The sequence below is a fragment of the Neodiprion virginianus genome, chromosome 6, assembly GCF_021901495.1.
Source record: "Neodiprion virginianus isolate iyNeoVirg1 chromosome 6, iyNeoVirg1.1, whole genome shotgun sequence".
Classification (NCBI taxonomy): domain Eukaryota; kingdom Metazoa; phylum Arthropoda; class Insecta; order Hymenoptera; family Diprionidae; genus Neodiprion; species Neodiprion virginianus.
Genome location: NC_060882.1, coordinates 30,310,856 through 30,337,273, shown reverse-complemented (window position 1 = coordinate 30,337,273; position 26,418 = coordinate 30,310,856). Strand labels below are relative to the sequence as shown.

At 47.3% G+C, this 26,418-nt stretch overlaps 2 protein-coding genes and 1 long non-coding RNA gene across 6 annotated transcripts; 2 read left to right on the top strand and 1 right to left on the bottom strand.

The window, feature by feature from the left end:
• Nucleotides 1-527: 527 nt before the first annotated feature.
• On the bottom strand, nucleotides 528-10,429 carry LOC124307207 (E3 SUMO-protein ligase EGR2). Of its 4 annotated transcripts, none has more exons than XM_046768686.1 (3): nucleotides 9,285-10,429; nucleotides 4,820-5,503; nucleotides 528-3,208 (listed from the first exon to the last, which is right to left on the bottom strand). In XM_046768686.1, exons 1-3 carry the CDS (start codon nucleotides 9,733-9,735, stop codon nucleotides 1,749-1,751), a joined length of 2,595 nt encoding a protein of 864 aa, XP_046624642.1. In that variant the 5' UTR covers nucleotides 9,736-10,429; the 3' UTR covers nucleotides 528-1,748. The 4 variants fall into 4 exon arrangements, with proteins under 4 accessions (XP_046624642.1, XP_046624645.1, XP_046624643.1 ...); XM_046768689.1 differs by lacking the exon at nucleotides 9,285-10,429 and adding an exon at nucleotides 8,451-9,252; XM_046768687.1 differs by lacking the exon at nucleotides 9,285-10,429 and adding an exon at nucleotides 6,598-6,876.
• Nucleotides 10,430-10,610: 181 nt separating this feature from the next.
• LOC124307228 (uncharacterized) lies at nucleotides 10,611-21,234 on the top strand. Its single transcript, XR_006908769.1, has 3 exons — nucleotides 10,611-10,970; nucleotides 19,312-19,442; nucleotides 20,666-21,234. It is a non-coding gene; the product is annotated as an uncharacterized LOC124307228 (long non-coding RNA).
• A 3,480-nt stretch (nucleotides 21,235-24,714) lies between these two features.
• On the top strand, nucleotides 24,715-26,326 carry LOC124306961 (nuclear receptor-binding factor 2-like). Its single transcript, XM_046768176.1, has 4 exons — nucleotides 24,715-24,733; nucleotides 24,897-24,954; nucleotides 25,122-25,387; nucleotides 25,706-26,326. The coding sequence occupies exons 2-4, from the start codon at nucleotides 24,931-24,933 to the stop codon at nucleotides 26,190-26,192; spliced, it is 777 nt and encodes a 258-aa protein (XP_046624132.1). The 5' UTR covers nucleotides 24,715-24,733; nucleotides 24,897-24,930; the 3' UTR covers nucleotides 26,193-26,326.
• The last annotated feature ends 92 nt before the right edge of the window (nucleotides 26,327-26,418 follow it).

Genomic DNA, 26,418 nt, shown 5'->3' with positions numbered 1-26,418 from the left:
GCTGCATATACCTATAATTATGCCGTGCAAATAGGTATATGAATAATACATATTTTTACGCAATATTTTGAAAACACTGATATGTAGGGATACAGTGGAATTGAGTAGAACCTTTGTAACTGCAGAATATTGATTAACCGCTCCGAGAGGTTATACGTGCATATTTTTTTATCGGCAATTGAGGATGATGCGGCGGATGATACGTATACGATTGTCTGAAACAATTCCAAAGCTAGATTAAGAAACGTGACTAGAGAGTTTTCCAGAAGGATAAGAATTGATGTATCGATTTGTGTAAGATCCTATAGAAATCTTTCCATATTCGGAAATTACGAAATGTTCTGTATCCATTCGAGTTTGAAAATTTCCGTTCAGTCTCGACGTGAGAATACGTTGACAGATTTGCTTAATCAACAAAAAATTTATATGCTTTTGGACTGACCGTATCATCCGCGCTGGTTCCGCCTATCCCGGTCAAGCGAGATTTTACCGTATTTAAAAGTGTGGATGCAATGAAAGACGTCGAGGAATGATTGTTAACTTGTATTTTTTTTCTTGTTAATAATTATCGTGGAGGCGTCCGTATTTTGACGATAGCGATTGGGCGACAAAATATTACAAGTAGATGGTTTTTTTTCTCGTGCGTTGCACTCCAGAGCACCATTACATTCATTTATGTACTAAATAGCTACATAATATATAATATATAACGATAGAATAATATCATTTGTAAAAAATTATCTTGGTAATATTATAATAGTAATAGGTACAGTACGGTATCTCTTTCTTTTTTTTTTTTTTTTTTGTTTGTTTTTAACATTTTTCCTTCAATTTTTTAATGCAATTTCGAGTTGCATTACATATATACTATAGTAAAAATTATTATTATTAATGTTTCACCTTAGCAGTACGTCGTGTGTTAATAAATAGATCAACATATACATAATATTAATTTGATTCTTATAATCAACAATATATAATTTTGAGAACGTATATGCCGGGTAACATTTTACAGAGCTTATTATGCAACGTATATTCGTATGTATACGTATAATATACAGACGTATATTACATGTATGTACGTTAATATATCATACACATATAATTTCATACCTACAATGCATGCGTTTCGATACATAGGACATATATAGATATGTGTGTATCGATTAAGAGTAATTACAGCTCGTAGTGAGATTTTGAGAGGCATGAGAGATGAATGGGTGCGGCGGGTCGCCTCTACATGGGTACATACATATAGGGTCGCCCTCGGAACGGACGGACGGTATACAGCCACCGGGAAAATGGGAAAAATGGTAGGAGAGGAGACGAGGCGAGACGAGACGAGAAAAGCGATTTCGAAAGAACACTGGGGCCGGGTTTAGCGTGTTCGGCAACACGGTTTTGTATCTAGAGGTCGTAATCGTCGGGGGAGGGAACGGTGATTGGCAATGATAACGTAATTTTTATAAAAAGATGAAGTAAGTGATGATGATGACGATGATAATGATAGCAATAATAACAACAATAATAATAATAATTAATAATAATTAATAATAATAACAATAATGATGATAACTATGAAGAATAAAAATCAAATCAGTCGCGTGAGTATATAGGTGGTGCGAGAGTGCGGTGGAAAGGGAAGGGAACCGGAGGGAAGGGAAGGAAAGACTTACAAAGAGCGATGAGATGTGTAAAAATGAAAGTGTTTCGGGGTGGGTATTAAGGATGAGCGCATATCTCCTTTTCTACTGATTGCAGGGGGATGATGCGTGAGCTTGGGGGTGGTTGCGCTGCACGTTACTACCGGCGTTCGAGCTCCCGGCGTTAGAACCACTTCCGGCGGAGCTCGACGCTTCACGCTTTAGCCTTTGCTTTAGGTGTACCTTCGCGTGGCGTTTCTTCTCGTCGCTCCGCGCAAACTTTCGTCCGCACTGGTCGCAGCAGAACGGCTTCTCGCCGGTGTGGGTGCGTACGTGGGTAGTTAGGTGGTCGCTCCGTGAAAAGGATCTCATGCATATGCGGCACTGAAACGGCTTTTGACCTGTGTGGATGCGAATGTGTCGGGTAAGCTCGTCGCTCCGGGAGAACCTTCGGTCACAACCGTCAACCGGACAGGCATAGGGACGTTCGTGGACCGGCGTCTTGCTCGGCCGGTTTGGATACTTTCGCGGTTTTACGGGGACCAGCCGGAGCGGTAACGCGCTCTGCTGATAGACCTGGGACAGTATCTCATGACCCTTCGACGTGCTTGGATTGTACTCCGCGAGTTGTACGCTCCCGGTCGCTCCGTTTCCTCCGCCACTCTGCTGTTGTTGTTGTTGCTGTTGCTGTTGCTGCTGCTGCTGCTGCTGCTGCACGTTCCCGGTACTGTAGCCCCCTGGAGTTGTGGATGGTTCCTGCTTCAGCGTCGGTTCCTGGTGATGCTGTTGCTGATGATGATGTTGCGGATGGTGATGTTGGTGGTGCGAAAGTAGGCTCGAGTCATAAGTTTCTTCGTGGGCCGTCAGCCAGCTGGCGGGCGTCGGCGTCGAAGTGTCGTGATAGCCGGGTGGCGGCGGGGGTTTCGATTCGACCTGGAGTAGCTCGACAGTCTCTGCTCCGTAAGGAGATGCGTGGAGAGAGGGGTGGAGGAAGGGTTGACCGGTCAGATTCAAGGTGGGCGATGGTAAGCTCCCCCAGAGTTCCGGGGTCACAGTTTGCTGCTGCGACTGAATTGGGTTGAGGGGTGAGGCCTGAGTACAGGTGGCTGTGAAAATCCCACGGTACGTCAGAGTCGGTACGTTGCAAATGTTCGCCGGGGTGTGACTCGTCGAAGGTGCTCCAGTCGGCGTCGAGGAATGCGGAGACGAGTAGAGGATCACACCGCTCTGAAGTACCGCGTTGCAACGCTCGGCCTCCTCCTGGGTCGCGTGGTGACCTGTCGCACTCGCTCGAGGCGGCGTCGTTCCTCCCGTAGTCGCGTCCGTGTCGCATCTCAGACCCGTCGAGTTTTCCGGCTGTTGGTGATGATGTTGCTGCTGCTGCTGCTGTTGTTGTTGTTGCTGTTGTTGTTGTTGTTGTTGTTGTTGTTGATGGTGGTGGTGGTGGTGATGCTGCTGATGTTGATGCTGGTGGTGGTGCTGGTGGTGGTCCCGATTACCGGCTGTCGACTCGTCATCCTCGACGGCTGCCTCCTCCAAGGAAAGGTCTTCGCCAGCCAAGCTTCCTGGAAAATATAATACGTATTCGTCGTTATAGCGAATTCTCTGTATACAGCGCGCTATCGTTGCTCCGGCAGGAAACATCGTGATATAAGCTCTCGTACATATATTTATCACGAGAATATAGCTACAGACGCCCCTGTGCGAGTCCCTCTCACTATCACTCAACTGCATCCTGCCTTCACTGCTTCCTTCCTATCCCAACTGTAATAAGTGCGTGCGCGATCGGTCTGTTAAATCACGTTTATGTTGGAAGAAATTTCAAAATACCCGTCGCGCTACTCGCTGATCGTCCAGCCGTCGGCAGAGAGCGCGTTGCTGTATCACGCTAGGCCTCCGCGTATATCAAAAACTGATTCTAATGCCAGCTCTCTATTGCTGCGAAACTCGAGAATCATATTCAGTATCGGAATTCTCAGCTGCGGCATCGTTGTAATTTATATATATGTATAAAATAAGAATCTACCATCTGCGAACGATACACGTGTTCCTCGTACCGCGACGAGCGATAGCTGGGTGTACAGCGAGGAAACCGAGTATCATGCTGTGGAGAGAGGTTGGCGACGTAAACGTACACCCGGTTTTATTAATCGGAAAGTTGAAAAGGCGCGCAGCAGAAGGAACGAAAGCGAGGGTGAGAGGATGACGCGGGGGTGCTCGTGGTGCGCGAAAGCATGAATGAACCAACGGAAGGTTGGGGGTGGGGGCGAGGGAGGAGGTGGATGATTCGGGGAAGTGGTTGGTAGGAGGCGAGCGAGGGCCGGCGGGGAAAGGAGTCGGTGTTGAATGTCGGGGTCGTCGGTATTGATCCGCGAACGAGCGTGAGAGCAGGCCTCGATATCTTGAGCCTTTTCTCCTATCTATGCAATACGTCACAACACCGGCGTCTCCGTCGTCGTTCGCCTAGCACGTATGTACCTAGGTATCTACGCACCGTACGCGCCCTGGAGGTACAACACGGCCGATTGACTGACAATCGCCGTACCGGCGGTTTGCCTCTAATGCATGTCCGAATCCCCCTTGCTGCTTCGTCGATGCATGAAAACTCCCCCACACGATACCCACACCGGCCGGTTGATGAACACCGGTTCAATCGAGCCCCCAACCCGCGGCGATCAGCGCGCAATAAGTCTAGCCTTGTTCGTCCGATTTTCGAACGCATATTCCAGGACGGTTCACGGACGCTCAATTATCTCAGAGAAAGACTACCGGGTACCGGTTAACCGTTTCACGAGAAGCACAGGTTGACGGGCAACCTCTGACCGCAGGTCGCTCAGCGGCATTCGAATCGGATCAAGCCGCACTGTTCCCCGGGCGTCGTCGATGCTGTCGCGCGCGAGCTGATCCGTCAAGGTGTTTCACCGGCTACTGCAATTAGGCATACTTACTGATTTTAAGCCTGTGAACCGAACATGCGTATCTACCATGGGCGAGCGGTGAAAGTGAACGACAGTGCCGGATGATGCAGATTATACGCGTCAACAGCTACCTGTACCTACTTGCAGCTTGAGCACAAACGTATCGCGGGCTTGAAGTTACGGAGTAGCGAAGTAGGGAATGTACCTACAGCAAACTATCGAGATTGTCAGTTATTTTGTCATATATGATAGGTGTACCTGAAATGGGGGGAGGTTCAACGAGAGCCGAGGGTCCGAAGAACGAAGGAAGGTCGCTGCTCGTGGTAACGGGTGTGTTGAGGTCGCCGGGCTTGTCCTTTTCCGCGGTGTCCCCGAGGTCGTCCCTGCAGCTGGAAACGCCGACGCACTCCTCGTCGTCGTGGAGGTGTTGCCGTCTCTCCTTGAGCTCGCCGCCGGAGGCAGTCTCGCACGGGGACGACGGGGTGTCGGTGAGCCGAAGACGCTCCTCAGAATGGTGGTGCTGATGAGTCTGATGGAGCTGGTGGTGGTTGTTTCGGTGGTGATGGTGGTGCAGGTCGGCAGAGTTGTCGCCGGTCGTGTGATGCGGCTGTTGGGGCTGTAGTGAGACACAGGAGGCGAGGGAGAGCGAAGGCACCGGTTTACTCGACGAGACCGTCGACGTCGTGGCCGCGGTCGACGTCGTGCTTCCCGAGGACACGGTATTGTACGCGAGACAAGCGTCGAAGCTTAGCTGCACCGCCTGCAGGTTGAAGGTTGCGTGATGATGATGGTGATGGTGATGGTGGTGACCGAGAGGCGGCGAGGCCAGCAGGAATGGACTGGTCGCTGCGTGGGGTTGCGAGCCCACCACTTCCATCCCGTCCATCGTCATCCTCTGCAACGGCTCCGCGGTATCCTCGCCAGACGGACAGGTATCCTCTCCTGTGGTCGTGTCAACGTTTAACGAAATTATTATTATCGTAATTTCGTTCCTCCGTTTTCTTCAAAATATATATATTCTATGTATATATTCTAGTTTATATTCGAACAGAGCTGCTTCATCAACCGTTAATGCGCACGCGTCGTTATACGGTTATCATTTAGCATATTCAGCCGAATAATAGTTTCCCGTTGATTTTTGCTCTTACCCGCGGCGTATTTATTTGACAATGGTTACGTAGGCATGTACTTGGCGTGCACTCTCTCCTTTTCTCCTCCTCTGTCTCGTTTCCTTTTTTATTTTTTCATTCTTTAAATTTTATTTTATTCTTTTTTTTTTTTTTTATCCTATATCTCGACGGTGCTCACTTGTCGCGCGTAAGCGCCAGTAACAATCGGCTCGTCGAGGCAGAAACCATTTACCGTCGAACGTCAGAGTCGCGGGCAGCGGGGGTGCGAGCGATACAGGTTAAGACGACGTAGCGCGGGTGAGATTGTGAGAACCGTTTACAGAGGCGGCCTTGCAGCTGGTGTTCCGTGCGATTCGGGAAAACTCGAAACTCTATCAAAACAGTCTCCCTGGTTTGACCACGGGGCGCGTAGCGTTTATATTCTTGTCGTTGACACTTGGCCGTCCCACAGCACGTCAAGGAACGTGGGCCAACCCCTTGGGCGGCCCGATACCAGCAGGTAGTTCGATTGGATAACCCGCGTGCGGAAACAACAGGTTCGTCCTTGCACGAAAAGAAACGTTTCACCGAAGATATCGCGTAGGTGTACCCGAAACAAGTTTAATATACCAACAGGTGAAGGTGGTAACGAGAAATAAATCTAAAATGATTGAAAAAAAGATTCGGGTTTTTTTTTTTTTTTACTCTTATCTCCAAACAAGTGCAGTCTGTAAAGGATATCCAGGAAGTTTATCTCGTCAACAAATATGTATTATATACCGTCGATGTATTCAATATACATGTTTGTATATATATATATATATGTGTGTGTGCGTGTGTATACGTATTTATATGTATATATATATACATGTACCGACACGTACGTGTGTGTGACTGCGCGCGTATGAGTTCGTATGTAATGTATACGGAAGAGCACACCGCGTATACACAAGGTACGCGGGCGTCTTGGGTTTGCTATACGGGACGCGCGATGCGTGGGGGTCGCGCACGGACTGAGCCGAGAGCGCGGCGCGCCCCGTAGTTTTATGAATGGACCGCGGAGACTGTCCCATATTTGGAAGCGTCGAGCGACCGCCAGCCAATCCCCGTTCTCCATCTCCGCTATGTGTGCGCTCGTCCGTGTGTATGTACGTATACGCGGTATGCCTCCTCCGCACCCTCCTTTGCCACCCACCGCCCGGCGCTCTCGCCTGAACCGTCGCCGTCGCCGTCGCCGTCCGCGCGTCGGATTACCCCTTGCCCCGCGTACCTCGCCGCCCCGCCCCAACCCCCCAGCCGAGGCTCGCAGACCGTTCGCCAGTGACGTCGCGCCGCGTGACGTAGCGCCACGGCGCGCGCTCGCTCCTATATTGCGTGGGCTTGCGGGGCTTATCTTATAACTCACGCATACGCAAGCGCGCGCGCGCGCGAGTCCACGCGTCCCTTCAACTCGTTTGATGGCGTTCTACGCGCCCGCCTAGCCGTGTGTCGTCCATACCCGTCTGAGCATGCATAGGTACGAACTACGCTGCATACACTTGCACACGCGGTATACGCGGACAATTTACGCACGCATCTGCGCTTGGTGTGCGGTCCCAACGTATTTATTTGGGTGTGCGTCGGTGTTTAGGTATACGATGTTGAATGTTGATGTATGAGTGGCGGGTATTATACGGATACGAAGCCTCGGTGGTTGGTGGCGATGTGACGCGAAGGATCCGCGTCTGCGTCGCGTAGCGTCGGTACCGCGCACGGCGGTGTTGAAGGAGACACATCGGCAACCACCTGATGCCCTATTTAGGGTCTCTAGTCGACGCTCGGCGTCACGCACAGCCGCCACGCGCCCGCAACTTGGTCCAGCCCGTCCCGGCCCGTCCCGTCCCGTTCCGTTCCGTATACACCGTTTCGTCTAAACTCGACTCGACTCGACTCGGCCCGCCCGTTGCAGACCGCGTAGGTATAACACGTACGCCGCCCGAGAGTCCAGTCGCTTGCGTAGCATAACAAAATCTAAATTTACCCTGCACGATCAGTATAGGTATACCACGGTGGGCGCGATCTATTCGTGTACCAAGTCGCGTTAGGTTTGCGCGGGCGAGCTACTATTTTCAGCCGCCACGCAACCACCTGAGACCAACATCCCTAAATACCAGCGTGACACGCCAATATCAAGGATGAGTCACCGTGCCGCGTTAACCGCGAAAGCGCCTTCGACATCTTGCGATTCTGTTTAAAACACGATCGTTGCCAACTACAGGTATATGCGATTCTACGAGCTTCGAGAAAAAAAAAAGAGTAACGAGGAAGGAAAGAGAACGTACAACAACAACCGCCGGCATCGCAAACGTTACCTCTAATTCATAACGATCGTCGGTGAAAAATACACCGCCGTATCGTGTCGTTAAAGTAATTATTCCGGTGCGCAATTTTTTATAGTTCAATCGGTAGTCGATAGATGTTATCTACGCCACGCGTATAGCCGCGCGTGTGACGCTGTCTCTTGCTACGTCAGAGAACCACCGAGTTACGCCGTTCGTATACCATCGTCATTTTTTGTTATCGGGCTGCACCCTACGTGATTTAACGCAGAATCTACTTTTCGTCAACAGCCGCACTGCACCGACGTGCTATGAAGCAACATATAGCTGCATCTGGCTCTTCCCTTCCGGAAATCAGCCACGTTATAGGTGCAAATCAATATAGTCCGTTGAATAAGCTGCAGCAACAAATTTTGCGCAAATACGGGGTTGAGTTTGAGTATTCGAAAATGGTCTGTCTACCTGTAATCGCTAGCAAGCCTCGTTTCGGTAATACATCGAGCTGAAATTAATTATGTATCCAACATCTTCAGAAAAACCGCACAGGTTGTACCGCAGCACAGAATATTACTGTTTTGCCGGGGCAGTTCGATAAGTGTCGTTCGGCGGTGTGACTACGTCGAATTCGCTGTTGGATAGAGTACAGTCAGGCGGTGGAAGAATACGTGTCCACCCTTTTTCAAACGCAGCGTTACGCCAACTCAGTCAAGTATTCTGCGAGACATCTGTCCTTTCGGTAAAGGACAGTATAGGTATGGGGAAAAACCCCGGAAAAATCGATCTCTGTCGAAGGATGGCCAAAATGACCAATTGATCAGTCTTCGATGCATTACTCTGCCAAGTTGTAATTTCATCGTAGACGCCAATAGCGACGATTAAGTAATTGAGCTTTGGAGCAAAAAAATCCTACTTCTTTTTCTGATTCTCTGATCATTTTATTCACCGAGAATACCAACGCAAACACGTGCCTCTGGTACTCCTCGTCCGGTATAACTCGTCACTTCGCACAACCCGCTTCTCTAGTACTGCTATTGCTACTGCGTAAGTTTGAAAATTTTATCAAATACTTCCGCGCGCGCGTGTCGGGATGCAACAGGTACCGGAAGCAGTGAATCTTTGTCCGACCAATGGTGAATGATCAGGTTAACGGAATAACCCGGCGTGATGGCGAAATGCAGGTGTGGTTAAGCGAGAAAAATGACCGGTTCTTTCGAAGAGTGAGAGGGTATGGAGTATAAGAGAAAATTGTCCCCAGGGAAGTCTGCCGGGGACAAAACGAAGCCTTCTTTTCCTCACCTGGCGTGGGATGATGATGGTGATGATGGGGATGATGGTGTGTGGAATGAGGAAAAGTTATCGCCGGCGGTGGCGGTGGGTAAACGGCACCCCAGACACAGGAAGTAGAGCCTGGTGGGACCTGTTGCTGTTGGTGTTGTTGATGCTGCTGTTGCTGCTGTTGCTGCTGATGGTGGTGATGATGGTGTTGTTGTTGCAGGAGCTGCTGGACCTGTGCAATGTCAACAAACTCTTGCAGTTCACCTTCACCTTCGGCCTCGGCGCTTTCGGACTCGCCTCCGGTACCCTGGTTGTTGTCGCGCAGCCGCGAGTTGAGGACCACCGCTTCAAGACCCTCGGACTGAACCGCGAACGAGTGCTGGAGCTGATCAAAGTTTGGCGCCGTGGAGTTCGGATCGTTGTAATTACTACGGCCTGCGGTGTGTTCGCGACGCATCGCGAGTGCCAGCATTTTTTTACTCAACTCGTCGCCCTCCCCCTCGAGATTTCTGACGCAAACAATTTCGTTATACGCGCAGTATTGGCCGGCACGCCGTAACGCGCTGGTCTAAAACACGGGGCGACAACGGACTCCTGGTTCACCACCAGGACAAACTTTCCCGTACTTTGCGGAGGATCTGGCGGGGCACGACGTGCTAACCGAATAGTTATTTGATGCACTGGAACACTGCACATGACACTGAGTACCATTTATCAGTATCCACTTTTTGCGACCCCCCGATCACAACTCTGCAGCAGCACGCACGTGAGTATCGAACGGACGGCAATCACATTTACGCGCACAATTACACGCGGAATGATTAAACGGTATAATCCAGCAATTCCGGACCGGGATCGCGGTTAACTCAGTGTATTCGGTGTATAATATTTCTTCTGTAATAGACACAGTACTCGTGGTCGCGGTCGTCGTTGCGGTCTCGATCTGTTGAGTTCTTTCACAAGTCAGACAGTCAAGGCGGCACGGCAAAGACGGAGGTAACTTCTCATCCCGCACACGTCCCGGCCTAGGAAGCAGTTGTCCGGGTTGAGGTACGCAAATTGTGGCTGCGCCGTTGTCGGTTGTCGCTCGTCGGTCGTCGGTCGTCGTTGTTGAGTGGTTGAGGAGCGTCGTGGTCGCAGGGGTTCGCGGTGGTCCGCGCGAGACGCGAGACTAATAAAGTGGAAGCGAGTGAACGGGCAAACTCGGCGAACGAGCGAGCGAGCGAGCAAGCAAGCAAGCAAGCAAGCAAGCAAGCAAGCAAGCAAGCAAGCTAGCGAGCGAGCGGGAGGAAGGACGGGCAAGCGGACAAGCGGACAAGACGGCGCGGGAGGGAGGCGGGCCTGGAGGGAGGGGGACGGTCTCGCGGACTCTCCCGGACCCCCGGCCGACGAAGACACCCATTGCCAAGGATCACTCGGTGTCCTTAGGGGGCGGCATATGCATGCCACCAAAGATATAACACATCGGCAACCCCTGCCATAGGTGGCCGGCGACGGCGCGTCTTTCTTGCGATTTTTCGACGGCCGCCAAGTCCTTTCTCTGCCTACGCATCCGTACTCAGCGGCCCCTTCATCCGGGCATATCTCTTGGCCGTACGATTTGTAACAGCTCCCACCCTTGACGAGACGTCCACCTTGTTTTGTAACGTGGTTGCGTGTAGCCCCCACACGGCCCGGCTTGGCACAACAAGTGGCAAAAATGTAGGCGTAAGTGTGATATACCTAATCAAAGTGCACGCTGAACGGCGCCATTGTGATCGAGACGCATTAAACGTTACCGTGGAAGTTGCATTTTGTTGACGACGCGAAGTTTGCCATTATTATATATATGTATATAGGTAATTAAATTATGCAGATTATATCGTTTTGTTTGTCAACTTTCACATACACCGTGACGCGCAGAGAGAGCAACGGTTTAACAAACTGCAAGTGCCACGGTCTAAGCTCACGACATGCGTCGTAGACTCTGTCGGAAAATTAAGCGATCGGTTACGTTACTGTTAACCTTACGTTAAGTGCGCCATTGCAGATGAGGTTTAATGCGCGCGCGAAGGACCGCGTGGTTCTACAAGATACGAGATCTAAAGACGACGGGCGGGAGAAAGAGAGGGAGGAAAGTGCGCGGGTAGCGGTGGCGTTCACCGGATGACGTCACTCGGCGTGGGCGCACCCCCTCACAACACGCCGTCCTTATTCTTCACTGGCTCTGCACCCGCGACTGCTTCTCCATTCTAGACTCCGTTACTATAAACGGGCTAGTTTTGACCGCCCCTCAGGTGGCTCTCGTCGAAGACGACGCCTGGTCGCACGAGGGGTTGAGGCGGTAAGCAGTGGCGCGCAATCCCATTCAGCCGCGGTAATGTGTTTATACCACTCGGTGTATACCTAGTCTCTGGAGCGTTTCTCTATTCACCTATGATCTGTTTACTTGCACGTAGGCAGCAGGCAGGTAGGCGGCTGTACTAGATGATACAGCTAGGCGAGGGGGAAGAGGAGGATAAGCTATAGCCGCTGCAGGGGGAGGGTGAGACCATTGACGCTAATACCATGCCCGAATACAGAGAGGTGGTCAGATAAATGGATAGAAGGTAGCAGTGCCAGCCAAAGACCCCCTCCCACCCCCTCCCCGCCCATCCATGCGCCGTGTGTATACCTATGTATATTGTATCTGTTTGGAAAAGAGGTGAAAGACACGTGACGCGACACGCGAGACACACAGGACTCCGGGGGTGGGCAGGGGCCACGGGGGAGGGGGTTTAAGGCGCGGGGTGTATCGCGGAAAGGAAGAACGGAGTAGGGATAGAGGGCGATTGACTCAAACCGAGCAGCGGCACATGCCATATCTGGCAAGACTTGACTTACGTGGGCTAAGCGCAACTCACCTTGCCTCACCTTCCGCGCGCCGTACTTTGCGTGTACCTTCGTCAGATCTGCCTCTGCCTCTGCCTTGCAACGACACGGCAGCGGTTCCGCCGTGTAGCGCACCTTTTAAGTGCCATTACGTTAATATCGTAAAACACATGTATGTATATGTATATATGTATAGTATTATATAGGTATACATTAAGATCTCATTTTAAAATTCTTTGCCCCGATATAGCTGAGATAATTTGAAATTGCTAGGGGGCAGAGGGCAGAGCCCGGCTACTTGAGCCAGTTGACTCCCGGCTCCCGGGGTCACGTGCCCTCGACGAACATCTCCTCGGCATAGCGCTTCGCGGAGAATCGTTCGTAGCAGACGAGATGCACTGTATCACCGGAGAAACGGCAAACGGCAAGAGCAGAAGCAAGACTAACTACAACAAGAGCAACGGGCTGGGCTGGCCAGTCTCCATCCTCGGAACGAGACCTGCGCTGGACCCGCTCGCGGCACGCGAAGAATGACCTCATCGCGGATGTCGCTCTGATTTGCTCAATTCGTTCCATCTTATACCCCTCCCCCCGCCCTCGAGTCGAGCTCGCGCGTAACCACCGTCATCACACCTATAATGCACGCGCACAGCCGTCCGGCACGTACCTACTTTACGCGGCGTACATATAAAGTCGCGGACTCGCGGGTGAGGTGCCTACGCGATTGCCGCCGTCCTCTTGCCTCGTTATTTCATTACGACGGCGTGTGGCGTGTGGCGTGTGCCGAGTACCCTCCGCCGGCTATCCCTTGCCCGTTCTCAACGGCGGCGACCGGGCTCTGGCCATAATCATCTATCTCGCCTCTCCTCTCCTCTCCTCTCCGCTCCTCTTCTTCCCTCCCCTCGCCACCCGCTTTACACGCATCAAAAGCACAACGCGCATTAACGTACATAATATCGCAACAAAAGGCATCCGAGAAACTTCAAGTGCAGGAATAAGGATTCTAAAAGACCCCCTTCGACGCATGCACAATCTTTTTTGCCTCCAGCCCCAGCCTACACCTTTATTTCTGCACAAGTCGTGCACTTATTACTATACCGCGCAAATGGTGCATGCATAGTACAGCGGGTAGGTCTGCACTACGGCCGTGGTACCAGGTAGCGGATGTTTAGTGTGGTATACGGCACGCGAGCGAGCGGGGAGCAGGGCGATGGGCACGCGCCACGCTGTCCCACGGGTTTCTTCAGCTGGCCGTCGTCAATCCTCGCGATAAGCGTATAACGATATTATTAAAGCCAGTCCTCAATTTAACACCACTCGGCATGGTGTTCAGAGCACCACGATGTTTGCCGTGCCTACGCGTACGCGATTGGCGAATCGACATACCCCGCCATTAAATTTGACTACCGATTGGCTCCTCCTACTTTGATTTTCAACCGGTCCCACTTGCTCGATTCAAATCCCTCGCATAGCAATACCTCCTAGCCTCTTTCCCCCCCTCCCCCCCCCCCCCTCTTTCTTTGTGTCATATCACATTGGTATCAGTCCACTGTACATGTATACGTGATAAATTCGTTCGCGTAGAATGCGCCAGCTTACCTACCCTGTATGTATATGTATGTTCATTACAACCCAATGAACACGGCGTTCGTACAGCAAGGAAAAGTGTTGATATTTATTAGTAAACGGCCATTACATCGCACGAAAACAATCTTTCACTCTACTTTTGATCGAGGGGTGAATCACTGGCAAAAAATTGTTAGTTATGCCGAATTTTTTTATTCTTCCAAAAATCGCCAAACACCCTTTTGCGACGTCGCTTTGTAATATCTTCCTGCATCACCCAGCGAAACTTTGTCAAATTATTTCACTGTGTTCTAAACCACCGTAAAACGTCCCAACATCAACGCGAGCATCTTATATTTGATCCTGCCGCTGTCCACACCACATCTCTTTTGTGATACCCCCCTTGCATCGGACCCGATTCCGGATTTTTTTCTCAACCTTGAAGTCCACGGAAAAAGCAAAAATGCGGGTCCACGTCTAAAAGTTGTAAAACTCTCCATTTTGACGTGGAAACCAATTATTTACTTAAAGATACCTTCGAATACAAATGAGTCAAACATTTTATCAGATTACATAGATTTTGTTCTATTATCGATCTCATTTGTCCTGAGGGTTGGACATCTCGATTCAATTGAGCCGCTTATTGATTTAGCAAAGCCGTCACGGATTATTCGCTAAGACTTTAAACTTCACGAGAATCCAGAGATATGGCAGCATTACAAAAGCTAAACTATCAGAACATCTGTATACGTATGTGAACAAACATCAGTACGGAAATACTATACAGATAATTCAAGATCTTTCGTCAAGTGATGAAAAAGTTGCAGTATAAACGGATTTACAATTTTCCATGTAAATTTCGCATCCATTTGTCCGTTGGTCATTGGTGGGCATTATCTTTCAGCATATTCCATGCATTCGATCGGATGAAATTTTTAAATAAGGTCAACCACGCAGGAATGGCATGTTATTTTTGTTCACATCATTCCTCTGGACGAAGAAAAATGATTTTGTCTGCCCTTCTCTCTTAAATGTACAGAGAAGCTATAAGCTTGGTCTGCTTTGCTCATTGAGATTTTTTCCTAAAGTTTCTGGAGTGTGGAATATTAATCACGCTTGATTAAAACTCATGCGACCGTACGTTTGGCGTATATACCTACGTATCCGCTTGGTGTATCTGCGTTAATGAGAGCACGCGTGCTAACATACACATCTTCCTGCGAGACGAAAGCTTATCGTTCGAGCTGCTACTGCAGATGCTGGTGCATGTAAGGCGTTCGTTCGTGAAATGGTTGTTCCGTTTAGTTACACCAAGCATGCGCCTGTCATTCATCTGCTGGGCTATGGGACGTAAGGGGGAGGAGGATGGGAAGATAAATTTCAGCCGGACGTGACGTGTGGTAGTTTATATAGGAATACCAGCTCAATCAGTTAAACCGTAAGCGCGCTTCTTTGTTCGAGTTCTCTTCGTCTTTTTATAGTATCTGTTTCCTTGTTTCGACAACATCTTTCCGCGGATATTGAAGAAATAAGGAGCGTTGAACGTGAGCGCGCGGCTGATACCTCTGCGAGTATCCCAGAGTGGGGAGCGTGAGGGAAAAGAGAACAGTGACCAAAATAAGAAGAAGAACGGCAAAAGAAAGAAGGCGAAGAAGAAGACGACGAAGAAGAAGAAGAAGAAGAAGAAGAAGAAGAAGAAGAAGAAGAAGAAGAAGAAGAAGAAGAAGAAGAAGAAGAAGAAGAAGAAGAAGAAGAAGAAAAAGAAGAAGAAGAAGAAGAGGGAAAAGCAGCAGACGCAGAAGACGAAGAACACGAAGAGGAAAAAGAAGAAGGGGCACATGTACATAATGGTTAGGGATGTACGGTATGGTAACCGGGTGTTAGTGAGTATATAAGGACGGGCCAGGACGGCCGACAGACGAACGGACGGAAAGGAGATAGTCGTCGCGCGTGGGTTGAGGCTGCAGCTAGGCTCGTGCCGAACCCTCTTGGTCCCTCTCCTCCCCTCTCCTCTCCTTTCTTCTTACTTCTCTTCTACTCTTCTCTTCTCTTCTCTCCTCTCCTCTCCTCTCTTTTTCTCTCTTCTCCTCGCCTCTCCACTCCACTCCTTCCTCATCGCGCCGCTCCACACCGGCACTAACTCTGAATACCGGTCAGACCTCTCTGCGTGTTGGTGGGCTCACACGGCGTGCGTACGTACGCATAATATATGTATGGTATGTTGTATGTAGATAGATTGGGATGCTGCATGGACCAGTCCGCCGGAGTGCTACGTTATACGGGCGGACAATGCGAGGGCGACCACACCTCTTTTCTTTCCATCTGGGTATTCAGTCCGTGGCGGGTAGACGGACTCTCCGAGAGCCCCGCTCGGCTCGGCTTCGCTATCGGCTTGGCCAGAGACAGAGTTTAAATGCTCAGGGAACCAAAGAATCTCTTTGGTAGCGAGGGATAATCAAATAACAGCGATCCCAATAATTTACGAATTTTACACATGTCCATAAATCAGGAATTCACCGGATGGGGGAGTGAAAAAGAAAATTAACATATAAATGTTGTTGTTTTTTTTTTTTTTTGTATTTGTTATATTACCACTCGTACAACATTTCTAGACATTTATTGATTAAGAAGACGTGCTTCGTTTCAAAATTCTCCGTAATTTCTCTATCAGCAAAACATGAAAGACTACTGCGTTTAAGCATAACCTCCGACGAAGAAAACTTGAACTATATTGACTATTGGTCAGGATAAACGACAACCAATGTAATTATCGTCGACAGTGATACGTGTAAGCGATCTTTTTCCGTGAACAACTACTCAATACCAGGGGTCCAAGAATTCCGCGCAGATTGCTTGATTCAAAGTAGCATACTCCTACCTTATACCTGCATATATTTTCATAGCGTGCTCCTGCGTCGCGCAAATCCGGTAGAAAACTTCGTAACAACACGTGCATAGGTCTCGTTGCACCGCGGTACACATCAGGCGCGTGCCGCGTCACTCTGGCATAGCCGTAATCGTCACTTGACAGTGCCTTCGTCACTCCTCGACAGCATATATGCAGGCAGTGTCGTCGCACCCAATTGGAATTCGAATCTCTCAGCCCACAGAGATGCGGAGTCGACGCGGTAACCGTATGTGTGACGCCGCCGATTCACGATCGGTTTAAATCACCTCCCGCGTCACCTGAGACTCTCAGCTTCTGCGGCAAAGAATCGCGAGGGTGGCAGAGACTCCCGATCATCCAAATTTCACCGTCCTGGTTTCCTTGTAACAGCATCACATTGTGTGTAAACGTAAGAAACATCCTGTAAACAATGGCACGTGCACTCGATAATACCTCGTTGAATTCATGATATCTGTGTGCTTGCTCGCACATGTTATATACGAATATACGTATGATGAATGGACCTGTTCTATCCAAGACTACACGCTTCGGAAAATTGAAATTGTGCAATCACACAACGACAGCAAATGATGCAGTGAAATCTTGCGAATACATTTCACACCTCGGAGCTCTACAATTTTTGGAACTAGATCAACGCGATGGAAAATCGTTACCCGCAATAATTGGTCCGTGAATATTTCATTCCATCGGACCACAAAAGAGAAGCAGCGAATTCGCGCCTCCCCAAGTACATGATTGTGCGTAAACTGCAGTACAGATACAGGGAATATTTCATGAAAATAGCCACTGAAGCTTAGTCGCGGTGACCGTCTCCGTCCTGCAATACAGCTGCGGGATGATCCCCTCCTTGGTGTTAGTGGCCTCTTTCATCAAATGTTCCCAGTTTGTAATTCAACAAACGTTTAACAGCGGCAATATAACACAGTGCTGTGATTGAAACTAAACATTCGATTGACTCCCACGTACCCGACGTCTAACAGTTATCATCGTTTTTGCATCCGTATCATTGGTATTGTTGTTGTTGTGAGCAATCGTCATCGTCGATCTCATTATAGGTATAAATATAACTGCGATTGCAATTTTGTACGATTGATTTCCGCAATTTACGAGCCAAACTCTTCGCATGCCATGTTTGCGATTGTTGATGGAAAAAGTGAGGAAAATATTGGTAAATATGAAAAATAATAACGGTGATACCGCGTACGCGTAGGTATAACAGTAGCGCGCATAATACGTGCACACATACCTAGGTTGACAGACGTATGCATATACGCGTACCTATATCCCATGGGAAAACTGGACAAACCCGAACTGAACCCGAACCCAAACCCGTACCTGCCTGCGATCTAGCTGTACGAGTGGGGCGGTGAGTGCATACACAATCATACGTGAAACGCAGGTATATTATATACCTGCATGGATTTAAGATATGTGAGGGGCGTTCACCTCGCTGGCTGTACTGCGCGCAGAGGTGTGCGTCTGGCGTGTATATCTCCACGTACGTGCGCGCCTCACACGTACTTGACCGATGCAACGATGCCCGTATACCTTAGCGTTTCCATGCGCGCGGTCTCTCTCGCGTGCATCTCTGCATGTGTGCAGAGCCCGGGTCTCTTTCTCGCCTTCTTTCGCTTCGTCTCTCTCCGTCGCACCCGCCCTGCAAACGTATCTTCGGTACTCTCTCTCTCTCTCTCTCTCTCTACTGATTCTCCGTCTCTCCGTATGTAGTGGATGTTTGAGGAACAGGGTGCGGCCCAACCCACCTCAGTTAAGTTACCTACCCGTATTACTGCCGGCTAGGTACGAACGAGCAGGCCCAAGCACCAGGCAACCGGAGTATCATGGCAAATTATCCAGGGCACGTGTGAGGCACGCGCGTCCCCTGCACCTATAATATGCCTATGCCTACCTATGTGTGTATCATGTTATATGATACATTTAAATTTATACATTATACCCGTTTCGTGCACGAATTGTGTTAACGGCTTATAAAAAATTTGTCTGAAAATCTTCTCGTTCTATGCACAGAGTTTCGTTCAACTGTATTTGAACTTGTTACAACCGTTAGATGCGGCTTTCTGGAATGAATATCGAACCGAATCGAATATCATGTATGTTGACAAAAATATATATTTTTTTTTTATTTTACACGAAGGCAAATGAGGCAGGATGCTTTGGGGCTGCTACCTGTACTCGATCGTTGTCTCAATAGGATTACGCTCGGGGCGGAATCGCAGTTTAATTTTCACAGCGAGAAAGGCTTGCGAGAGACCAATAAAAAATTTATGAATGAACGGCTGCTGTACGGTGAAAGTCTTGTGCAACATGTAGCAGACTCCGTGTCGCAATCTCTGTACGATATGCGTGCATTCTAAAAAAATAAGAACCGAATACGTGTGCGGGAAGTGTTGTCATTGAGACCACGGTCAAGTCAAATCCAGATTTTCCAATAATCTTTACTTCAACGATTGCAACGATCTCACGTTCACAATCAGCATAATTTATGCAATGTGACTTGGTGAAACAAATGCGATTCTTTTGAACACTAGTTACGTGACATGCTCGTGCCCATAGGCGAATGTTCATAATAATTCCATTAATCGTAGTTTACCTGACTTCGTGTCGTCGGTAATAACATAGGATTGATAACGAAACCACGACTGGCGGCTCTTGCCATAAAGTTAGACAAAGCGCTGAGTTAGTTCACAGTATGAGTATTTGCAGAATTACTGGTCCCAAGCTGCTGAGCAGATGATTGGTCCAGTTCGCACCATGAATTTGTCAGGAGAACGAGAATGGACGCTATTAAGCTACCTAGATGCGTCTCGGCTGCAGCTTCAGGAAAACTTGAGCAGGTACAATATTCGAATTTTTTAAAATAATTTCATTCATCACTTGCTTGAAGGGGCGGGAAAAAAATTATGAACAGTTGTAAAATCCGGCAATGCACACTTGGAAAATTATAACCGTTCTATCACCTCGCTCTATAGAAGTAATATGAAGTAACCGTATGGGGAAAACTTCAGTCACATACGTAAATGTGATCTAGTTATGCATATAACCGCATTAAAAAAACGCCACAACGCCGAGCTTATTATATAGTGTCACTTTTATCGGGTATAGTACATGCATCGTACTTACATAATCTCATCAGAATGGTATTGACGACCTTCGAGGCATCAGTTGTCATTTCATTCTCACAGTAGTTATGCTATTCTTGTTTAAGAGTCAATGAAAAAATTTCAATAACATCAATGAAGATAGCGTGAGCTGTAGAACGTTTTTACCCTCATCGATAACAATTTGCTAACAATTTGGTGCTTTCTGTGAACCTGCAGTTTCATCCGAAGGAGATATGTTTAAAAACAGAGATGATGCAGTATTTTCATGTGTATTCATGCGAGGAAATTTTACACTCATCTGGTTGCTGTGGTTCATTCTGTTGTTTACACATGAATGAAAAAACTGTGCTTATACGTTTTCCTCACCGAGAGATGAATAATTCGGATTTTATTTGCTGTTGTATTTGGGAATCACTATACAACATACCACAACCGTATGGCAAGAGTCAATGTGGGATTGATATGCTTTTAGCGTTTGTGTAGGGTGTGGAACTGAATTTTGCAGTCCCGCCTTCGTTGAGCATGTTTCACCCTGATCGGAACAACGGTATAACTGCGTCAACCTTGTCATCATTTCTTAAGGTATTATTAAACCTACTTTATGAGATTAAGAGTATTTTCGAATAAAGCGATCGTTGGGTATTTATAATATACTTGTCACCCTTCTTTGCATTACCAAAACGGAACGCCCATTTGCTACATACCGTGCACAATCAAAATTTACATTCAATTAGATTAATTAATCAGGTATGGGTACGCGTTCATTCTGCGATGCCTCTCACATCTCGGCTCACTTGACTCACGGTGGACCAATCATGAATGAAATTCATTCATAGTAAATATAGATATACGTGCAGATAAGAGACAGATAGACATACACGTCTGTATTTATACGTGTAGGTATACATACATATGCATTATAATTTATAATACACATACACTGTCACTTATAATAGGTACACATGTATGCACATGTATAACCCGCGTGGGCAGATGAGTGTGGCACGCGTCTCTCCGCGTCTCTCCGCAACTCTCAGACGTACCTCTTCTCTAGTCCTCCCGTAGGATCGAGGTCATCACCTTTCTACATCCGAATGGCTTTCGCCCTTCCAGTCTATTTGACTAAAACAAGCTCGCGCTGCCCGCTGCATCTCTCCTCAAGGCCAGAAGTTACTGTATGATCGAAAGGAAGGATCAGGGACGTGGTGGCACGGGCGGCAAGAAGGTGGCAGGGGCCATCGTTTCCGGTCGCCCACGCAAGACAAATTTCTGGTCCTTTCCTCTCTGCTAGGACGTGGCAGCATCTACTCACGGGCGAAATTACATAAGAGGCTTCGTAGATCATATAAGCGCAGAGGAGTGAAACAGTTAGTGGGTGTCGCAACGGTTGTGCGAGGGGATTTCTTGCGTCGATGATGTACGCTGCGAGCATGTTCGAATTTAAACACCTGGAATTGGACACTGTAGAATAAGATTCGTCAAATAAACATAACTGCTGTAAAAAACCTGAACATAAAACTGATTTCGAAAGTATTAAACTCATTTTAATTAATCGTCTTTTACTATCGTGCTCTATGAGCTTCGCAACTTTTGAATCAGCTTGATAAAAAAAATCTCTGTAGATTTTCCGGACTTGTTTAAGAATCGTCTACCTTAAGAGGTGGGAAACACGAACGCGTGTGCTAATGCGCGCAGAAAGGCATATCAACCAGGGGAACTTTAAAAAAAATTTCAATCTCACTTAATTCAATTCTTTTTACGTTTTCGAGCTCACAGATGCGTGTTCAGTTTTGTGCAGGTGATTTTACAAATATACAATTAAGCCACGTGGTGAAGACAGGGGCAAACACAACGATAACCTAGTGTCACCAATGACTAACTGCGTACAATGTATACTCATCTGCACATACACCGCAGTGTTTGACCTCTCGGTTTCAGTGTTTGCGCTACTAACGCAGATAGCGCCAAAAAGTAGAGGTATGAGGAAAACGCGGCAGACTGCCCGAGGGGACTCGGAGCCGTACTACCGAGAGCAACCAGCCGCGTCATATATGTGATATGTTAATACATATATATGTATACATACCTTCGAGCTCGCGATTGGATTATGAAGCTAATATACCAGGGTCATTACTATGATATTTATTTATTCAAAATTAAGATGTTCGTATAGGTATGCAGCTCCGTTCGATCCTGATGAAATACGACTTACATACGCGCACACGTATTTATATTGTTCGTCCTCATTATTTGTCAAATATGTGTAGTGGATCGCAACGGTTTTTTGAAATCATTGATTGACCAGATCAAATATAGGTATCTCTTCGTGTGAACAAGTCAAGTTCCGCAAATATTTATCGAAATCTATTTGAAAAATTCTGAATGATCAGTTTGATGACGTCGACGATTGCGGGCTTTTGACGCGGGTGTTCGAAGGCGAACCTACTAGACACTTTCGAAAATCACAGAACTCTGATGTATCACATTCTTCGGTACGTTGCAAAATCTTAGCCAGGTAAACTCTGACTCGTCTTATGCTTTTCTCTTGGCCAAAGAGATCAACGTATATAAAATGTAATAATATACTCAAGCAAAGTCGCTATTGTTTTAGCAATCGATTAGAAGGAGCTTAAACGAAAACTCTTTTTTTGTAACAGCTACATACCATTTCATTATAACTTTTGCAAGCAAACTATCAGTATTGTTATAGCGCTTCAGAGCGAACTTCTTAACAATCACACTCGTTATATTTGAAAATAACTTTTTGTTAATTGAGCTCTATAGAACCCAAAAACTAATCTTATTGACAATACTGTCAGCTATTTGTAAGTTTGGAACATAGCTGAGGTTGTTAGCTAATGCAGCTCTACCAGTAGGTAAAGAATATTTACCGACGACGGCGAAGTCTGATTGCAACGCTGCATCCGACTAAGTTTTCATCGATCGGTACAGTGTGGATTCACGCATTCGTCATATTCAATACTGCATGGAGTAGCTCAATGTATTGTATACACCTGGGAGTCCCTTCCTAGCTGTGCATACGCTGTACCGGCCTGCCAGACAGAGTGGCCTGGAACATTGGCAGCCATCATCACAGAGTTTTTTCGGAAAAAAATGTTTTCCGTCGCAGAGAAAGACTGGAAACACATGTGCGGCCATCGCGTGCTGCCAATATCTTTCTTACCTGCAGCATCGCAGGAGATTGAGAACAATGGAGATTGGCCAAATGAGCGTTCTGTCTCGATGTCCGCAGCGTATCATTCGTTATTTTCTGTTGGAGCTTCTAGCTGATACATTCGAAAGTCGATAGTGATTGGCTCACAGTTACTTCGCGTTGCGTTTGGTTAGCTATACGCATCTTCAACCCTGTCCACGATTCGGAACTGCGCCAAAGTCTGCGGCTAACGAATTATATCGGTTTTGTGAATCATCACAACTGGAAATAATAGAGTTTTTCACTTGCTGCACTCAGTGTACATCGACTGCAGCCACGCTAGTGTAAGGAATCAGGTGCGCTCGATAAAGGACCATTTTTCGTACAAGGTCGCGCATCACGCTATTTCATGTCACGGCAAGTCATGGTGAACCTCACGAAGTAATACTAACTTCGTGGTGAACCTATAGAGCACGCGCATGCACGCGTACAAATTACATTACCTCAATACAACGTTGACAATCACGGAACAAACGTAGCGGGTCACGCCTCACGTTGACTCGCATCGTTTCATGAATTCAATAAAATGTACAGCTGTTCGGTTATGGGGCTTAAGAACCGTGGTGGGACCTGCAGAGGGAAATGTATTCACATTTCCATTATGCGTCGACTGAAGAAATCAATCAACGTTTCATGTATAAAATTCTAATCTACCTCGGAATCTCAAACAGTTTTGAATCGACCGACTGCTGTGACGTCAACTAGCCGACCTTTTCGATTGGTTTTTCCGAAGGGCTGCGCCGTAGCACACTCACTGAATTCTAATACAACTAGAATATGCCTTCGATGCGAGCCGAGCACGGTCTTACATACAGGTCTGGTAACTCCGGCACTTTTGAGTGGTAGGGGGTGTCACCGTTAGTGAGGCACACGGTCTTGTTTCCTATCTATCCGCTAGGGGCGCCATTGGCCCGGGGTATAATACCTGCTCATCGAAGTTTTTGACAGTTCATAACTCAGTGTTAAGTGTGTAAACCACGGTCTTACATACAGGTCTTGCGACTCAATAGAATTCCAATGGTAGAGAGTGGCTCCTCTGTTGAAGAAAAATCCAGATGGAGCTGCGATCGAGGGATGCATCAACATAACCTACAATGTTTGATAAAATTTATGGGTTAGGATTCCACGCCCATGTGACGCGCGAGCGCGACTATCGTCATCCTTGTCGCACCGGGCATCCCTCGATCGCAGCGACGCTAGCGGCTTGACACGTTAAGAGGCCCACGTCGAAACTCAGAGTCGCAAGACCTGTATGTAAGACCGTGGTGTAAACGGTGTAAAAAATGCAGGATTGTTGGTTCCGAAAAATCAGCTGTTCGGATCTGATTTATGATTGGCTCACCCCGAGGGGGCAGCGCTGCAGACGGCGAAGACGAAAACCACGGTTTTGCCTCATTATCTGAGTCATTCCCCACCCTACTAGTTTCCGGACCTGTATGTAAGACCGTGGAGCCGAGAAATAGCGTCATAATACCTATAGTGGGGTCTTTTCGTACAATCCGTTCCAAAAAGCTAGTTCGAGTAAACGAGAATTCAATGTATTCTTGCAGCGCTTTTACACCGCCTATGTCAACCGTGGTTACAGTGTTGGTGGTTTAACTTTTTGCAGATGCTTTACGATATTCTGACGAACGCATGCCCGACGCCATAAACCAGACAAAATTTCTCTCGGCTCGCTGCTTCTCTATGCCGTAGAATAGCAAGCGTACTTGTTAGATTATAGTTCAGTGTGCAATACCTAATTGCATACAGTGTTGGCAGCTACCAGAGCTGGCGCTTCTATCGCAAACGACTGACGGTATGCATGTTGGTATGTTTGCATTTGTACATACATTCATCGTACGTGTATGTAATATACAAAGTAGAGAATTTGTCACGGGCTTCACTCGAGTGTGATGGGAGAAGGCATTTTTTCGGCCTCTCGATACATAGTAATTGGCAACTGTTAACGTTTATCGGATTTTCTTCGACAGTGAAACATTTACTGAGCCATAATTCCTTGTGATAATGGAAGGATGTACCTTGAACACGGTGAGTAGTCACGTCAATAAATATGTTGTTAGATCCCGTCTAAATAAACATTATTACTTGTTTTTAAATAATAATAACAATGGTGCGAGGAATAATAATAACGAATTATTTATGTCACTTTGTCACGGTGGGGGTCGATGATGGGGTGGGGGCGGGATCTGATAAAGGCCCATGCCGTGGAACGTAGGGCCGAGGCGTTAGTCAACGAGAGGAGGTATGAGGAGGCTGCGAGGTGCCACGAACAGGCTGCCCAGCTATTTTCTGAAGTCCAGATAAAGATACAGTTGCCTAACCTTGACAACGTACGGAATTTCGAGGTTGGGGAATCGACCCGATGTTTGAACCCCTTGACAAGGCCATCTCAATTACACACTGCTATTGAATCCATCCAGCTGCAACGAGATTACCATCGCAAACAGGCAGCATTTGTCAGGTAATCTAATTCGCCCATGCAATATACATTATGCATGTATGTAGAATTGCTTTAAGCTTCACAATGTCTATACGTCCTAATATTATTTTTTCGCACATTGGAGTTTTATTATACTGAAGCTTGGTAGCAATGGTTATAGCATTGTTAGGAGGATTATTGTTCCCGCATCTCACCGTAAACCCTTATCAATTGACTATAGTTGCTCAAGTAATCGTAATTTTTCGTAAATTTGTTCAGTCGAGCTGTAACTTTCGGAAGCTTCTAGTTTTGAATTTGAAAGCGATTCGATATATCTGAACACTTTGATTACTTTTACAGAATGCAGCAGGTTCAATACGAAGAGTACAAAGCAGCATTGGAAACACACGAAAGAGAACTGCTGTCTAATCAGATTGCGAAGCACTCTTCAAATTTGAGTTCGAGGAACTTTGTCACCGTCGACAAAGATGACAAGTTTCTTCATCAAGCTATCGACAGAGCAATGGATGAACAAGACAGTTTGATAGACCTAATATTGACACCGCAAAATGACACCATACCGGTAAAACGTCCAAAAGATTCAGCTGTTGTGCTAGAAGAACTGCGAACAGTCAACAGCCAGTTGCGACTGTTAATCGGAACACTATTGAACCAGCTCGACTCTAGTCAACAACAGATTAAAGTACTCACTGAACAATTGAGAGCAGCGACAGCCCCTGACAAGGAGTCCCTCCACTCAAACACTGAAGATAGTTCAATAAGTCTTGCCCCATTGCCGCCGCTTGCCCCGTTGGAAATGCCGTCCTTTGACTTTGCCACTTCGTAATAGGGAAAATATTGCATCTTGGATGTGCTTAATATTTATCTCTTTAAAATCAGTCAAATTTTTGTCACAGTAAGAGGAAACAAATATCAAGTGATAATCTCATAATAGTATTAAATATTTAAGTAACATGTGTACCAGTTTCGTTTTTTCTTTAATTTTACCACTTTGACCATCCGAAAAATACAAGTGTTGTAAAGGTTCAATTACTTACTTTGCTGAGGTAACA

Coding starts and splice junctions, on each gene's coding strand:
- LOC124307207 (XM_046768686.1), bottom strand. CDS start 9,735: ATGCTGGCACTCGCGATGCGTCGCGAACACACCGCAGGCCGTAGTAAT. Junction 5,504..9,284: donor CCATCATCATCCCACGCCAG/GTGAGGAAAAGA, acceptor ACACGACCACAG/GAGAGGATACCTGTCCGTCT. Junction 3,209..4,819: donor TGAACCTCCCCCCATTTCAG/GTACACCTATCA, acceptor TATATTTTCCAG/GAAGCTTGGCTGGCGAAGAC.
- LOC124306961 (XM_046768176.1), top strand. CDS start 24,931: ATGGAAGGATGTACCTTGAACACG. Junction 24,955..25,121: donor AAGGATGTACCTTGAACACG/GTGAGTAGTCAC, acceptor GATCTGATAAAG/GCCCATGCCGTGGAACGTAG. Junction 25,388..25,705: donor AAACAGGCAGCATTTGTCAG/GTAATCTAATTC, acceptor TTACTTTTACAG/AATGCAGCAGGTTCAATACG.